Source organism: Ricinus communis, chromosome 5 (assembly GCF_019578655.1).
Source record: "Ricinus communis isolate WT05 ecotype wild-type chromosome 5, ASM1957865v1, whole genome shotgun sequence".
In the NCBI taxonomy this organism is placed as follows: Eukaryota; Viridiplantae; Streptophyta; class Magnoliopsida; order Malpighiales; family Euphorbiaceae; genus Ricinus; species Ricinus communis.
Genome location: NC_063260.1, coordinates 710,720 through 726,802, shown reverse-complemented (window position 1 = coordinate 726,802; position 16,083 = coordinate 710,720). Strand labels below are relative to the sequence as shown.

General features: G+C 32.3%; 3 protein-coding genes across 4 annotated transcripts; 2 read left to right on the top strand and 1 right to left on the bottom strand.

Moving 5' to 3' along the window:
* The first annotated feature begins 1,237 nt into the window (after positions 1–1,237).
* Positions 1,238–3,382, top strand: LOC8266411 (protein WALLS ARE THIN 1). Its single transcript, XM_002534090.4, has 6 exons — positions 1,238–1,558; positions 1,633–1,695; positions 1,781–1,897; positions 1,985–2,387; positions 2,547–2,698; positions 2,845–3,382. The coding sequence occupies exons 1-6, from the start codon at positions 1,341–1,343 to the stop codon at positions 3,020–3,022; spliced, it is 1,131 nt and encodes a 376-aa protein (XP_002534136.1). The 5' UTR covers positions 1,238–1,340; the 3' UTR covers positions 3,023–3,382.
* A 165-nt stretch (positions 3,383–3,547) lies between these two features.
* Positions 3,548–6,330, bottom strand: LOC8266409 (purple acid phosphatase 5). The gene is made up of 8 exons (XM_002534089.4): positions 5,887–6,330; positions 5,598–5,804; positions 5,386–5,497; positions 5,078–5,304; positions 4,837–4,975; positions 4,526–4,746; positions 3,979–4,100; positions 3,548–3,887 (listed from the first exon to the last, which is right to left on the bottom strand). The coding sequence occupies exons 1-8, from the start codon at positions 6,037–6,039 to the stop codon at positions 3,683–3,685; spliced, it is 1,386 nt and encodes a 461-aa protein (XP_002534135.2). The 5' UTR covers positions 6,040–6,330; the 3' UTR covers positions 3,548–3,682.
* Positions 6,331–7,529: 1,199 nt separating this feature from the next.
* Positions 7,530–13,948, top strand: LOC8266407 (general transcription factor IIE subunit 1). 2 transcript variants are annotated; one of them, XM_048374379.1, is made up of 12 exons: positions 7,530–7,759; positions 8,412–8,600; positions 8,709–8,828; positions 9,219–9,339; positions 9,669–9,794; positions 9,923–10,032; positions 10,167–10,350; positions 10,754–10,954; positions 12,233–12,469; positions 12,588–12,792; positions 13,298–13,421; positions 13,495–13,948. In XM_048374379.1, the coding sequence occupies exons 2-11, from the start codon at positions 8,578–8,580 to the stop codon at positions 13,390–13,392; spliced, it is 1,422 nt and encodes a 473-aa protein (XP_048230336.1). In that variant the 5' UTR covers positions 7,530–7,759; positions 8,412–8,577; the 3' UTR covers positions 13,393–13,421; positions 13,495–13,948. The 2 variants fall into 2 exon arrangements, with proteins under 2 accessions (XP_048230336.1, XP_048230335.1); XM_048374378.1 differs by having other exon boundaries at positions 13,298–13,948.
* The last annotated feature ends 2,135 nt before the right edge of the window (positions 13,949–16,083 follow it).

Here is a 16,083-nt window from a genome sequence, read left to right as displayed (position 1 = left end):
ATAATTTTATGACTATTAAAGAGGTGCATTAACTATTCTAGAAATATATATATATTAATTAATATTAAAAAGTCTATAATTTTACACTCACTATTTTAAATTATTTTAAATTATCTTTTTCACCCTTTCATCACAAGAATTATCCTGAAGTTTTTAACCTAATTATTGAATTTTAAATTTAATATAATTTTTATAAAAGATTTCTATAATTTTATCTCAATTATTTTATTACTTTGAATTATTTTCCTTGCTTTCTTTCATAAGGATTATATCAAGGATTTTAATTTAAATTAATTTCTTATATATTTTTATTTAATTTTATAAAAAAATCCAACTTCATATTTTAATTTAAAAAATTGAATATTGTATCTAAATAATTTATGCTAATAAACCATTTATATCCATGTTAATATCTAATTCATAAAAATATTTTAGTTGTATAAAATGTCTTCCATTCAAAGGACAGATACTAGACTATTTTATTACTGTAATCAATTTATTAATAACTATTTCTTTATTCATATATTATACTTTCATCTCTAAATATAATCGAAATACAAGTAAGTGAAAAAAATTAAAGAAATTATTTTTAAAATTGTATTACAAAAGCTTATAATCATCAAATAATGAAATTTTCCAATTAGTGAAAAAATTCATTATCATTTACTAATTTAGATTAAAAAAAATAATTTATTTTTAATAGTAGTGCAAACGATCAAATAAATTTTAATTCACATAAAGGATTAGGCTAGTTAACAATTAAGATGATACGGGTATTATTACAAGTTATAAGAAGGATTTAATATAAGATTAATAAGTGATGTCCATATTAGTATAATTTGGCAAATTTTGGGAGATAAATGGTAAAAACCCTTATGAAAATCTTGAAATTTGGATGCTTAATAATACTAGCAGATGATGAAAATGAATTGATGTTAAAAGCGTAGTGTTTATTCCCAAGAAATAGGAAAAGAAGAATGCTCAAAAGAGCAGAAAGCCATGTGCTGATATGCCCCCTTGTGCAGGATCAATGAAAATCGCCCAAGAATATGCAGTTACCAATGGAGATTTGGGCTCTGTCAGATACAGACAATTTAAATACATTTTTCCACTTTGTTTGCCTAAATTGTCCTTTGTCTGCAGCTTTGCAAGGAAAGCAACAAAGTGAACTCATAGATGCTTCTTACAAAATATTGAAAAGTCTTTAACTTTTGTGGGACATATTTACATAAAGTATGTGCCTTTCTCTCACTCTTAAAGGGCAAATAGACAAATATAGATCCAATAACTCAGCTCTTTGCTTTTGACTCACTCTTTTTACATCTGCTTAGTCTGCTTCAATGGCTGAACCTGGTTCACTAACTACGAAGATGATGTCTTTAATGCCTGAAAGCAGCAAGCTGCATGTAGCCATGACAATTTTTCAATTTGGGTATGCAGGAAATCATGTGATTTTGAGAGCTGCACTTAACATGGGCATAAGCAAGCTTGTTTTTCCTGTTTATAGGAATCTCATTGCACTGCTTCTGATGGCTCCCTTTGCTTATTTCATGGAGAAGTATGTCTGTTAAGCATTATCTAAAGTGTTTTGAATTTATGTTTGAACTGCACTTATTTTGATTTTCGATGCAGAAAAGACCGACCAGCACTGAATATTTCTTTTCTTATGCAGTTCTTCCTCCTTGGATTTGTTGGGTATGATTAGTATATTGATGATGAGATTACAATAATTTTATCTCTTTTAAATGTTTCTGAAATGGGAATTTATTCTGATATGCAGAATTGCATCAAATCAAATATTTTACTTGTTAGGATTGGATAACACATCGCCTACGTTTGCTTCAGCTACAGAGAATGCTGTGCCTGCTGTAACATTTATCTTGGCTGCCTTAATCAGGCAAGACTTAAAATGGAAGACTGAAAGAGGTTAATTTTTGTTTATTAAAGTGCAGATATATGTAATATGTTACATTTTGTCTTGCAGATTAGAGCAAGTTCACTTGAATAGGAAAGATGGACTAGCTAAGGTACTTGGGACACTAACTTCCTTTGTTGGAGCTTCAGTCATAACCCTATACAAGGGACCATCCATTTACAAGCCAAATTCATCTCCAAACCAATCTGAGTTATTGTTTTCAATAGGAAATGCGAATGCAAAAAGTTGGACATTGGGTTGTATTGCTTCCCTTGGGCATTGCTTGTGTTGGTCCAGCTGGATTGTACTGCAAGCAATATTCTTGAAGAATTTCCCTGCTCCATTTTCAGTTTATTCATTTACTTGCTTCTTTGGCAGTCTGCAACTTTTGGCAGTTGCAGCCTATGTTGAGAGAGATCCCCAAACCTGGCAGGTTCACTCTAGTGTCGAACTCTTTAGCCTTCTTTATGCGGTTAGTTGCTGATACTGCTAGCATCACATCCCAACTTGATTAATTTCTCTATTTTGGAAAGAAATGCAATAATATACTGATTGATTTCGTAACCTTACAATTCAAAGAATATAATCAAATTTCTGTACAAGATTTTGTATAACAGATTGGGGGATGCAGGGAATGGTTGTTTCAGGGATTGGATTTGCAATACAGATATGGGTCATACAAAGGGGTGGTCCAGTTTTTGTTTCAGGCTACCTGCCTTTGCAGACTATGCTTGTAGCTGTAACGGCATCAATTGCTTTAGGCGAGGAGTTCTACTTGGGAGGGTGAGTTTCATCATACCAACAGATTTTGTTCTCTTGGAAGTTTATCAGGACTAACATGCTAAGAAGTCTACTAGACATTTTAGCTGATAAGAAAGATTACCCCATAGCTCAGTGATTGCTGAATCATACTGTTATTCAACTTGCAGCATTATTGGAGCTGCACTAATTATAGCCGGCCTCTATCTGGTGGTTTGGGGAAAAAGTGAAGAGAGCAAGCTTGTCATCTCAAAAGCTGTAACTTCCTCAATGTTTGTGAACTATCCAATAAACAGTACAGGCAAATCCTGTCTGGTGCAACCATTACTTACTGTATCCAGTGAATAGACATTTTTGAGACAATGGTTGTACATTTTACCTGTCTAATTGTAATTCCAAGTGAGCAGATTAGAAGCAGGTTCTGCAAATGAAGTGAATGAGCTGGTGTCTCCAAAGAAAATGATAAAGAAAGTGAAAAGAAAAAGTGCCACCACAAGATTCAATGACCCAGAATAGCAGAAAGAAATACTTATTGGCAAGTGTTTCTAGAACTTGCTATAGATTTATGTCACTTTCCAATTTAAATTAGCATGCTATTTAAAATCTTCTTTTCTCCTCATCTCAATAACTGATTGGATACAAAAATATTTCAGGATATCACTGTAATTCAATTGATTAGTGAATGAATATTAGTCCATTAAAAGTCTAGTCATTTTCTCTATGCTTTTGCTGTAGATAATATTATGATAGCTGTTATCATTTTGGCTGTTTTATAATCTAGCAATACTTGAGGCAAGTCAGAAAGTATTGCATCATAAAAGAGACCATTCTAAAAGTAAAGCCTCCAAGTTCAAATGAAGAGAAATATTCAGATTTAACATAAAGAAGACTTTCTTTTATTCGCAACTCTAAACACAGACATGACTACAAGCTAGAGAATTTTGATACCTGACTATTCCTAAGAAAGGTTTTGGCAAAACAATCCTAATAAACCAAAAATTCGAATGCCTAAACAATCCTATTAATGGAACTTTGCTCTTCTTCTGGATACCAATATCTATTGTAAATCCAAAGAAAATCAGCTGCAACTGCTTCATCATCTTGGTTGCGATGCCAAGTATAACAAGCATGACTCCGATTCTTAATCTCAAGAATTGCATGTCCGAAGCTCGCCTCTCGAAATGCGGAGTAACTTGGTTGTGGTTCGGTAAAGCTGCACAATGAAATTGGGGAATTCATGAAGATCAGACATCAGTACTAGAGTGCAGAAAGATGGCAAATGATCGAGCATTTAAGGCGCGTACCTATCAGCAAGACCTTCAATGTTTCCACCATCTCCAATAGTTATGTAAATTGGTGCTGAAGAATCCTTAAGTGGTGCACTTAATCCATTTGTTATGTTGTATCTCACATTTGATATTCGCTCCTACATTATGGAAAAATTAAACACATCAGAAGTTGAAGGTGATTCTGAAGCCAAAACCAAAGAAGAGTGGTTTACAAACCATATGCAGATGATTATTCAGTTCATGAGCAACAGAAACTGAACCTTCCTTCTCTTAATAATTAGCTTTGATCTTTTACAATCCATGTTCATATTATGTTAAAAGATCTACAGGTTCTTAACAGTCCATATCATTTCAATTTATGTGAACCATGTTTATAGCCATATTTTGTGAGAGACTGTATAAGACCAAAAATTGCTAAGCATTTTTGCGCTCAATTCTTAAGCCAAAAGTCAAGTTTTAAAATGCATTTCATTGCTAGTGTTTGTGTTTTGGTAAGTGAAAACTTGTGCCGGTTCTGCACTATATCATGAAAGGTAGCCTGCCTGTAGAAGAAGAAACTTACCGAGCGTTCATATGAATGAACATGACCAGCAAAGACAAGATCGACTTTGTTTTCGACAAACCATGGTTCGAACATTACTCTCATGCTTTCTCCTTCCATATAGTGGTAGCTGTTGCTATTATACCATGGCGAGTGAAGAAGAACAATCAGCCATGGTGTCTCTGCTCGGTTAATCTTTTTGAACTCTTGTTGGAGCCAATTGTATTGTGGAGTGTACTTACCTGTGCGAGCAAGCAGCAAATCAACAATTATAGGAAGCCAATTATTAGAAATAATTGAAAGGCTACAAAATAACAGGATCATTATCATACCATATGCTGAGTAGGAAGAAAGGACAATAATGTATGCAGATGCACGCTTGATGGAATACCAAAGGGGAGATGTGCTTTGCGATGCCTTGAATGGTACGTGGTATCTATGCAAATATGGCTTGAATGGGGTGTTTTCATCCTGAAATTAGCAACTTTGAGTACATTGTCACACACCAGCAACAGGTTTGACAATGGACAATTAGAATGTAACCAATGTGTAACGAGTCAAAAAGGGTATTACAATTTCAGGAGCAAAATCAATTTCATGATTGCCGGCAGTCCAAATCCAAGGCGGATATGCAGTGCTCTTCTCTGTAAATCGGCCCCATGTATCCCACCTTACACTGTCATGGAATGGATGATCATCTGCATAAGAAAGATCGCCAACAAACAACATAGTTTGTGCGCTTGGGTTGGATACATAATGCTCCAATGTGATATTAGAGTCAGAAGTTTGTCCCAAGTCACCTGCAGTAACAAAATGTGTTGTGTCGATAAGGAAACAAAATTCTCATAAAGAAAGAAATGCATTTCTTTTTCAATACTTACCCATAATTCCAAATGTATATGGAACATCTGGTCCTACTTCAGGAGGTGTAGTAAAGGAAAACCTGCGGGCTGTTTTGTGACTTCCAAGCTCATAGAAATATTTAGTGTCGTACTGTATTAGAAAATTACCTTGTTGGTGACAATCCTGAAGTGAACATCACACGAAAAAAAAAAGAAAAAAAAAAATCTGTGTATAAAGAATGACAATGAACCTGTAATCGCTTAATGGTGGCATGGTGAATGTATCCAGAGGTGTAATTATAGTATCTGTAGAATGTGGTCACTGCATGTGCCTTATGCTTGTGCTTGTGCTTGCCTTCTGCTGCCCAATACGTCACAGTATTTGGAAATCGGTCGAGTGGTGTAACCCATGAAATTATAACACTTCGTCCTATATGATCTCCTTGGGTTATATGAACCTGCACATTGATCATATAAATATTGACTCAGAATTACACAATAATAGATAGATTCGAATAGTGCATGCTGCAGAATAATTACCTGCTCGGGGGCATTATCCTCCGAAGGCGGAGGAAATGACTCGATTGGCAAATCATCAGAAGCTTGAACCTTTCTAACGTACTGACTAGTGATCCCTCCATAGCAAGACCCAGCAATGTTTAGAAACAGCAAAAACACTAGTATTGCAGGCATTGCTAAAGCAAGCAGTTTTGATGATGGATGATACACCTCCTTCTCAAAGACTGGCCTAAGTGTCCCATTTATAATTTCCAGCTGCTTTAGGTGTTCAGTTTAGATATGTTTGATTTTGAGCAGAAGATTTCATCCCAGGCATATTCTTATATTATGCTTTCTAAACTCTTTATCCCTTTTCAAAATAAGTTTAAGAATAAATCTTGAAGTAGTTACTTCTTTTTTTTCTTTTTTTTTTGTTTAAAAAAGTAGTTACTTCTTTTGATTATCCTTTCTTTTCTTTTCCTTTTTTTGTTTATTATTATAATTAAATTAAAATATCAGACTAATTTTTATTAAATTTCAAATTAGCTCCTCTTTCTTTTTTTCTTTTCCTTCTTTAAAACAAGTAAACAAAAATTGAACTTCATGGTTCAATTTTCACCAAACTCTTTTTAGAAATATATTTAAGAATTATAAATATTTATTTTTATGTGGTTAGTGATTAATAATCAAACAAATAAACTAATAAACATTCATTAAATATTTCAATTAATTCTTAAACATTTTATCAAAATTATAATTTGTATATAATAATATAAAAATTGAAATAGTTTTAGTTTATAAATTTAAAGTATAATTATATGAATTTTAATATAAATATTCTTAAAACGTTTAAGTTTTATTAGAGTTAAATTATACTAAAAAATCTAGAGCAAGTAAAAGAATTTTGATTATTATTTTTGTTTAAATATTAAAATTATTTATTGTTAATAATAAAATTTTATTTTAATTTTATAGAATAATAATATTATATAAATTTAATACTTAATATTAAATTTAATAATTTAATTAAAATTATTTTCAATTTTATTTTTTTAATTGCATTGATTTTGCATTGACTTTGGATAACAATTGTAAAAGCAAATTCATGTGTTATCCTAAAAATTAAGCAATAAAAGTTATAAAACTAAGATATATTTAATAAAATTATGATGAAATAATTTCCTATTATAAATAATATAACAAAAAAATAACACAAATTTTAGTATAATTTAAAAATATGAAGCAATAAATAATAACTTTGTCCTTATATAAATTGTTTAGAATTTATTTGAAATTCTTATTCAGTGTTGAAAAGATATGATTAATTTTTTTTTCAAATTTAATAATATTAATTTTGTAATATTTTATTAGTTATTCCTTATATTTATTTTTGAAAAAGGATACCAATTTACTTAATTTTATAAAAATAATTTTTAAATTAAAAAATTAATATGAAATAAAAATGAAAAATGAAAAATCTCAATGCAAAATACACTTTTACTTGCTTAGGATTTCCTCATCATGAATGCTAAATTATTGATCTAATACATATGAGGACACTTAAATTATTCAATCAAATATGGCACAGCACCTTATTTCAAACGCTTAACACTGCGAGTGAGGTTATCTTTTATAATCTGATGTGGCAATAAAACCGGTTTATTATAATTTTTGAATAAATATCACTTTCTTCTTCTCATTTAGGGTTCTTCTTTCATCTTCAATTTCTTTTTTTCTTTCGTTGTAACTTATCTTTATTGGGATTTCAATTTTGGTTTCTTCTGCAGTTTACAAGCCTCGATCCCTAATCTCTTATGCAGTAACTCATCCTGTGAATCCGCTGAATGAGAAAACTTTGAAAGGAACCTTCGTCGGCACTGATCTTCCTTCTATTGTGGAAAAGTACATGAACAAGGTAAGTTTATCTCTCAGGATTTTACTGATGGTTTTGCAAATTACAAGAAGGAAACCATTTTATTTCCTCTATTGTTACGTTTATGTTGTACTGTTCATTTGATTACTTCTAAAACATGCTTTCATTTTCATCTTTTCAAGAAAGGATTTTGACTCAAGCTTGTAAAGATTTAATTCAATCTCGAATAGCTTCAAGAAAGGATTTTTCACTCAAGCTTGCAAAAGATTTATTTCATCTTGAATAGCTTGTGTAAATTGTCTTCATATGTAAAATTCAACTGCCTCTGGTTATGTTGGTGCTAGAAGTGGATAAATTCATCACTCGCGATGTGAAATTCTCGGAAATTAACAAAGAATTTGACTACATGCTGAAAGGAGAGTCTCTGAGGTGCACTATTTCTATGGAGAACTAGAATACTCCACATGATATTCAATCAGTTTACTGGCAACCATTCATTAGAGATTTCATTTCCTAAATTTAAGAGAAATTTAAGCAAATTGCAGAATGAGTTAATTTGGGAGGAGAGAGAAAAATTAGGAATAAAAGTTACATGTGCTTAGGTGTTTGCCACTTCATGAAATTAAGTTTATGTGCCGATTCATAATTTGAGTCATAGCGCGTGTTTTACAACTCATTTTTTATTTTTCTCCAGGTGTTTATGCGTTAGTAATTGTCGAGTTGAGGTGTATAGATCAAACTCAAGATATAGGAGGCTTTCTGACTAAATGTTACAAGTACAAGTGTTTGCATATGTATTAAGCCGTATTTCCAGTGCTTGTTAATTATTCTTCTGGGTCATTGACGCCAACACCAGCAACATGAGCATCGAACCATTCAAGCGGTAATGCTCACTTTATACCCTCTTAATTCAACATAGTTTCTCCAAATCTTGATTTTTATTTTCCATTTATCTTATATATTTAACAATTGGAGGAAAAAACACAACCAGACTAGTGAAGCTTGCGGCTCGAGCTTTTTATGATGATATAACTAAAGGGGAAAATCAGCCCAAAACAGGAAGGAGTGATAACAGAGGGATTGCTGTGGTGGTGCTTGATGCTTTAACCAGGTTTCAGAGTTTAATTGAAACTTTAATTTTTATTTTGCATTTTGTTTTAGGAAGTAGAGAGTGAAATATTCTCTGTTTTTGTGAGTAGAATACGAGTTTGATTGAATGACATAATATTTGATGTTATGTGGATTTCTAGTTCTGTGATTTTGTTTAGTTTTCATATGAGTTATAATCATTTGCTGGTATTATTTAAATTTTAGAAATGAAAGACCTCATGTTTCTGTAGTTACTTTTGAGAATTTTATTTGAGTGATTCATCTGAAGTAGTAAGTGTAAAGGTATATGTTCGATTTATCTAAAATGAATCTTATATGTGCGAATGATCTATAATGCTGTGGTTCAAACTTGGCTCTGTAATTGATCAGTTATACTGGCATATTATCACAGACGGCAATGGGTAAGAGAAGAAGATCTGGCAAAGGATTTGAAATTGCACTTAAAGCAACTCCGTAGGATCCTGCGGTTTTTTGAGGAAGAAAAACTAGTTACACGAGATCATAGGAAAGAGGTCAGAGTTTTTCTTTTTCTTTATATTTATTTCTTTATGAATTGATTTTCTTTGATGTATTCTTTGGCATAATTACCTCTTATTTCATTGAATTGTTTGGGGGAAGAAGCTTAAAAACTTTTTACTGTAAAATGTTGATATGAGGATTCCCTTGACCCAAATTTTGAGCTCCTGTAGGTGTCTTATCATCATGGTAGATATTTTGCTTCTTTGTCTTTAGTATTCGATATGTAAGGAGTTACTTTGATCATGTAATATGATGTCTTTTACTAGTCACTGTTATTGGGCACTCTGCCTGTAAGTTATCTTTGCTTTTTGACTTTTTGCAGACAGCTAAGGGAGCAAAGCTATTCAGCGTTGCCGTGGCTGCCACTGCTGAAGGTCAACAGTCTGGAAAGGGGGATGAAAAGATAAAGCTACATACTCACTCTTACTGTTGTCTGGATTATGCACAGGTACTCTTCCTTTCTTCTGTATAAATCTCTAATTTCGATTGATTTGTTAACTGTATTTTAGTTTTACTCAATGTTCAGCTTGCTTCTGCATTTTTCTTAAAGAGGTCTGACTCAAATTTGGGTACCAGATATATGATGTTGTTAGGTACAGATTGCATCGGTTGCGGAAAAAGCTGAAGGATGAATTGGAAAACAAGAATACTATTCAAGAGTATATTTGTCCCAACTGTGGGCGAAGGTATTAGTAGTTGCCTTTTGTTTTCAATTACTATTATTTTGAGACATGGGGGAGTGACTGTTTAATTTCTTTGCTATCTTAAGTGAACTTTATATTCTTAAAATCTCTCACATATCCTGATTTCGTACAACTAGGTACAATGCTTTGGATGCTCTTCAATTGCTTTGTCCAGATGATGAATACTTTCACTGTGAAAATTGCAATGGAGAACTTGTGACGGAGAGTGACAAGTTAGCTGCTCAAGAAGGGGGAGATGGAGATGACAATGCAAGGAGGCGACAGCGTGAAAAATTAAAGGACTTGCTTCAGAAAATGGAGGTTTGTTATAAATCTCGGCTATTTCACCTTGGAATTTTGGATGCTCGTATCTTTTTATTTTAATTTATGTTGCTCTCAAATGGTAATGATTTGCAAAATCTTGTTGCTCTACAAACAGCTTTCATAAATATATGTGTAAATTAAACAACATTGGTTACTGCTAGAAATGACAATAATGTTCATAGAGTGCATAAGACAATTAATGAAAGTTAAATATCATATGAATAGGAATTGTATGATTGCATAAATTTAGGAATATTTTACTGTCTGCAACATTTTTTTATCCCTGATTGCCTGTCTTCCACTTCAGACTACATACAAACTCTTATTGATAATTAGTTACTCTTTAGTACACCTTTTCGTGTGTCCTTTCATTCGGAGGAGACAAATCCATTGGCTGCAGGTACAACTTAAGCCATTGATGGATCAACTTAACAGAGTGAAGGATTTGCCTGTTCCTGAATTTGGAAACCTTCAAGCATGGGAAGCTCGAGCAAGTGCTGCTGCACGTGCAGCAAATGGCAATGCTAGCTCCAATGATCCTTCTAAGTCGCAAGGGCTGGGTTATAGTGGAACACCAATGCCATTCCTTGGGGAGACAAAGGTAATATTTTTCTTGGTTATCTCTCTCTCTCTCTCTCTCTCTCTCTCTCTCTCTCTCTCTCTCATATCTGGGAAGTTTGAGGCATGCTTTAGACTACATAAAATGTAGTCGTAATTTGAATACTCAGTATTACCTTTGGGTATACTTCCATAGAAGCTAGGATATATTGACTATACCAATACATCAGTTCGCTACAAGCATAGATGATCCAAAACATAACCCCTCTATGAAATTTTCTTCATTAATTGGCCTTGAATAACACAGATCTTCAGTATGGAAGCCTTATTTGAGTTTAGAATGTTAATGACTGTGTTGGCTGGAAAATAGTTGAGGACTTACATTGTGTTTAATTGAAATGAAGTCTATAAAATCATTTGCAAATTCAAAATTCTACATTAGTTACTTATTTCACATATCATGCAGGAGAGCTCTAGGGTTTATGTTCTACATTAATTTCGAGAAAAATAAAGGATTTGGGAGGTTGAAGTCTGTAGTTGCATGTTGGTTTCAGATCTGATTATAGATAAAAATAAAGAAAAAGATATTACCTAAATTTAGGAGAATATTTTGAGTTCCACAGTTAAGAAGCAAATTGCTAATATCTATATTAGTGGGAATGGTACTCTTTTCTTCCAGATTTATTTTTTAAGGATGAAGTGCATGCGGATGAGTGATCTTGTTGTCTTATTGAGCCTGAATTCATGATATTTGATAATACTACTATTAAATTTCCTCATACAACTGGTGCAATTTTTGTCTTTTGAAATTGTTAATAGCATTTGAATCCCTTTTAATTATCCTAGTTACTCAATATTTGGATCTTTGATCTAACTGTTGCAAAAGTAAGTCCCAAATGACACCATCAGGTTCACTTCAATCATATTAATTGTTACTTAAAAACTTTTAATGATGAGAGTGTAACAACATTTTGTAGACAATTGTACCACATTGAAAGTTTTGGCCCTTAGAGGCTTAAAGTGTAATGTAGAGGAAGATTTAAGTGGTGATAATGGGTTTATTGTTTTCCATCTTTGCGAGCTGCCTAGTCTTATGCCCATATTCTAGTCTTTAAATTCCTTTTCTCAATAATTATTCTTTTTATTTATTCTTTGTCCGCTCAGCTCTTTCGTTAAATTTCAAGAAAATGAAAAGATAATGGACGTTTTAATTATTATAGTATCTCTGCTCAATAAGGTTGATGAGATTGTTCATTATTCTAAAATTGAGCACACACTGCAATTGGCATGGATCATTCATGCTCATTACTGATCTTGGCAGGTTGAAGTTGCCTTTTCTGGTGTTGGAGGCAAGGAAGAGGATGTCAAACCAGAAACTGAAGGTTCAGGTTTGAAAGTTTTACCACCATGGATGATTAAGCAGGGAATGAACCTTACAAAAGAGCAACGTGGAGAGGTCGTCAAGCAGGAGAGTAAGATGGATGGCAGTTCAGCAGCACCAGAATTCTCAGATGACAAAAAGGCCATCAACAATGGTGATAGTGCTACGCAATATCAGGTCTTGGAAATTAATATCATATATTTTTCTGAGTAGAATTGGTTTAATTCGTGCTCTCCGTTTTGTCTCTTTCATATATCTGTTTACATTATTGGCTTCTGCTCCTTACTGTTTATAGGATGAGTATGCTAAAGCTTATTATGCTGCACTGTTCAAGAGACAACAAGAACTAGAAGAAGCTGCTAAGAAGCAAGAGTCATCACACACACCCATCTCTAATGGTGTTACTGAGTTGTCCTCTAATCGACAAGTGGGCATGAAATCCAAACGTGAGGAGGATGAAGGAGAAGATGAAATTGAATGGGAAGAGAGCACAACAGGAGGTTAATTTCATTAATCATGTTATGGAATGGGATCTTTTCAATTCCAGGACCCATTGTATGTCTGTGCATGCTTAGCTAGTTGGAGCAGCCCCACCACCATCAATACTCCACAAACACAATCCAGACCCAAATCCTCACTTCTCCTAAATTGTGCTCATTCATCTGTGAATCTGATGTTTGGCATACATGGAGAGAGAGGGACTAACTGTTCTTTTATAGGATTGAAGAGGATATGTACCAATATTTATTTGGCTTGGTGTGGTCTAATGGTGCCACAAGCCATTTTGTTGGTTAAGCACTGAGGACTGACGAAAATTCCTAGAAATTAAACCAAACAGAAATTGGTGGGCTTGGTTCTTGGAGAAATTTTGGTTGGACCTACAAAAACACTAACGATTTATTGTAGTGGACATTCTATGTTCTCTGTATTTCTCCTTCATATGACTTTGTAATTTTTAGACATCATTTGGTGGTCTTTAATTAAGTGTTGCTTATGACATTGCAGGCAATGCGACTGAAAGCTACAAGGTCAATGACTTGAATGTTGAAGCAGAAGCTTCAGGAGATGAGGAGGATGATATAGATTGGGAAGAAGGCTGAATGTCAGATTAGTTAACTTTCTATACAGGGTGGGAAATTTTTTTTCCGAATTGAATATGAAAGGTCAGTGAAATTTTATCTAAAACTCTTTTCCTTTCACAGAAATCATCTCTACAAGTGTAAGATGTTATCCATGGAGGAGTGCTCCATAGATATTGGTTTCTGCAAGTTTAAAATATTATCCATTGAGGATTACCATAGGTACTCTCTTGCACATTGTACATTACGTTTGTTGTGTATTTTGTATATCATTTTTTTGACACATCGATTAGACATGAGTCATGACATTTTAGGAGAAACCTGAGCTGCTTACCCGAGTATTGCATACCTGTTATATGTAACGGCAGCATGCGCTCTAAAACTCTAAATTGACAATATTACCCTTTTATTTTATTAGGTTAATTTTCTCCCTTTGTAAAATAAATATATCCTTTTACCTTCCAAAATTAATTATAATCAATAAAGCAAATGTAATAGCATATTATATGAACTTGGATCCTGAGTTTTGAATTCTGGAAAAGGCTTTCGGCTATAAGATTCACAATTCCTCTTGTTATTGATTGTTCTTTATTATTTTACATAAATGTGCTTTGTTATTTTTCTTTAGATGGCTTCTGATTTGCTAGGAAAGGCTTTCATTAGTTTGTCCATTGAATAATGAGAAGATATTGTAGTCCAAAGATACACATACCATTTATAGCTTAGTTTTGCTCTCAAAAAGAAAAAAAGGAAAAATAAAAAAAGTTAATAGGTATTGCCACTGTGGCCTAGCAAGAAAATGAGTAACTGATCAGCAATTGTGTACAAGGAGGAAAATGGTCTTTCTTGCCAGAACTGGCTGCTTTTCTTTACATTTCCCCTTTATTTGATTAGTAAAGATTTTTTTTCCTTAATTTACTTAACTATCGTAAGATCGAACTTAATTCCCTTTTAATTAAAATGTATATTCTGAAACCATGCCATTTTCGAATTTTTATTTGTTAAGATTATTTTTTTGTTCAAGATAAATGCTAATTTCACAATATAAAACTGCGAAATAACATGTTCCTTTGGCTCAATTTAGTTATTCTTCATATTTATGGACATATTAGTTAAAATTAGTTTTGTTTTGGATAAAAATGTGAGGATGCCAGTCATTCTTCCTTGAAAAATTAATTTAAAATATTGATAATAATTCTAAAAATTATTTTACCAAAACTGTGGTTATGTTCACCATTCCCATCATCACCATCGAAGGTGTCTTTCACTATTATTATGAAAAAATAGCAAAAGTATCAATAAATCATAATGGGTTTTTCTATTGTTTACTTAAAATATTAATATTTATTTTTAAAATTTGAACAGTTTAATTTAATTGTAGAAAATCAGAGAATGTGTAATCTGCTCTTTTAGTTTTTCCCAATACAATTGTCTAAGTGAGTTAAATATGCACAAATTTGAATTAAAATGCCTATAAATTTAGGTGATTAAAGTGTGAGCCCTGGTGATAAAAGGGGGAGTTGATCAAATTGAATTTTATTCCAGAAATGGTCCTTCCAAATTTCCAAAAACACATCTACTGAATGCGGTCATTGTGGCTTTCTCGACACTGTCGTGTGCCATTTTGACCTATTATCACCATTAATGTGATTTGAAAACCTTAGTTGTAATCATGTCATCAAGCTAAACACATACTTAACGTGGAGAGTTTGAGATATTGAAAAATTTCTTTTATGTTTATATTGAATATGATCTACCATATTTTATAATTCTTATCATTAAATTTCAATCAAATAGGTGAAATTTTATAAAAAAAATTAAGTTAAATCTTATGTAATGAGTAGTTATATTATTAAATAATAAAATCTAAATCAGTGAATTTGAATTTAATTATTAAGATTGTACTAACATTGCCTATTATGTTAGCTAGAAAATAAAAGGATCTCAATTTCTAATATATTAACATGCTAATCATATCTGCTGTTAAGAAAAAGAAAATTAATTTTAAATGTAGTTGGTTTAACCATTTAAAAGCTAATATTTAAATATAAATATCATTACAATGACAAGAAAGAAAATAAAAAGTTGACTTTGGATCACAGTCTTTATGGCGTCCAATTCCCTTTCATTAACCATCAAATACATCTTGAATCAATCATTATTCGATTAAACTAAAATAACCAAATTGAAGGCTCGGAGAAATGTTTAAGAAAATATTATTCTCAGCTTCATGAGAAGCAGAAATCTCTGCACCACACAGTGGCATTTAGACAAGGGTTTTAGGCTTGTAGCAAAGGAGCCGAATTTGAAACTAATTGCATTGATAGATTGAAGCTAAAATAAGGAAGCTCCCAACATGTTGGAAGAAGATCATATATCTAAAATGCATTGCCAAAACTGATATTCTAATAATAATAACAATAATTTATTATTGGAATTAAATATTAATATAATTAACTTTTAAGGGTATATTTGGTTTGGGTTAAAAGGAGATTGACAATTAGAGGTTAAGATTTAAGCATTAAACCCTTGTTTGTATGTATTTTTATCAAGTGATTAGCTATTAAAAAAAATACTTAACGCTTACACTTTAAATCATGTCGGTTCAAGTTTATTTTCTCTTATTTGTAATTCAAAAGAAAAAGTCTGACACTTTTTTTATTTTTTTGTTGTTAATTGATTCAAGTATTATTAATTTATTAGCAAATCATT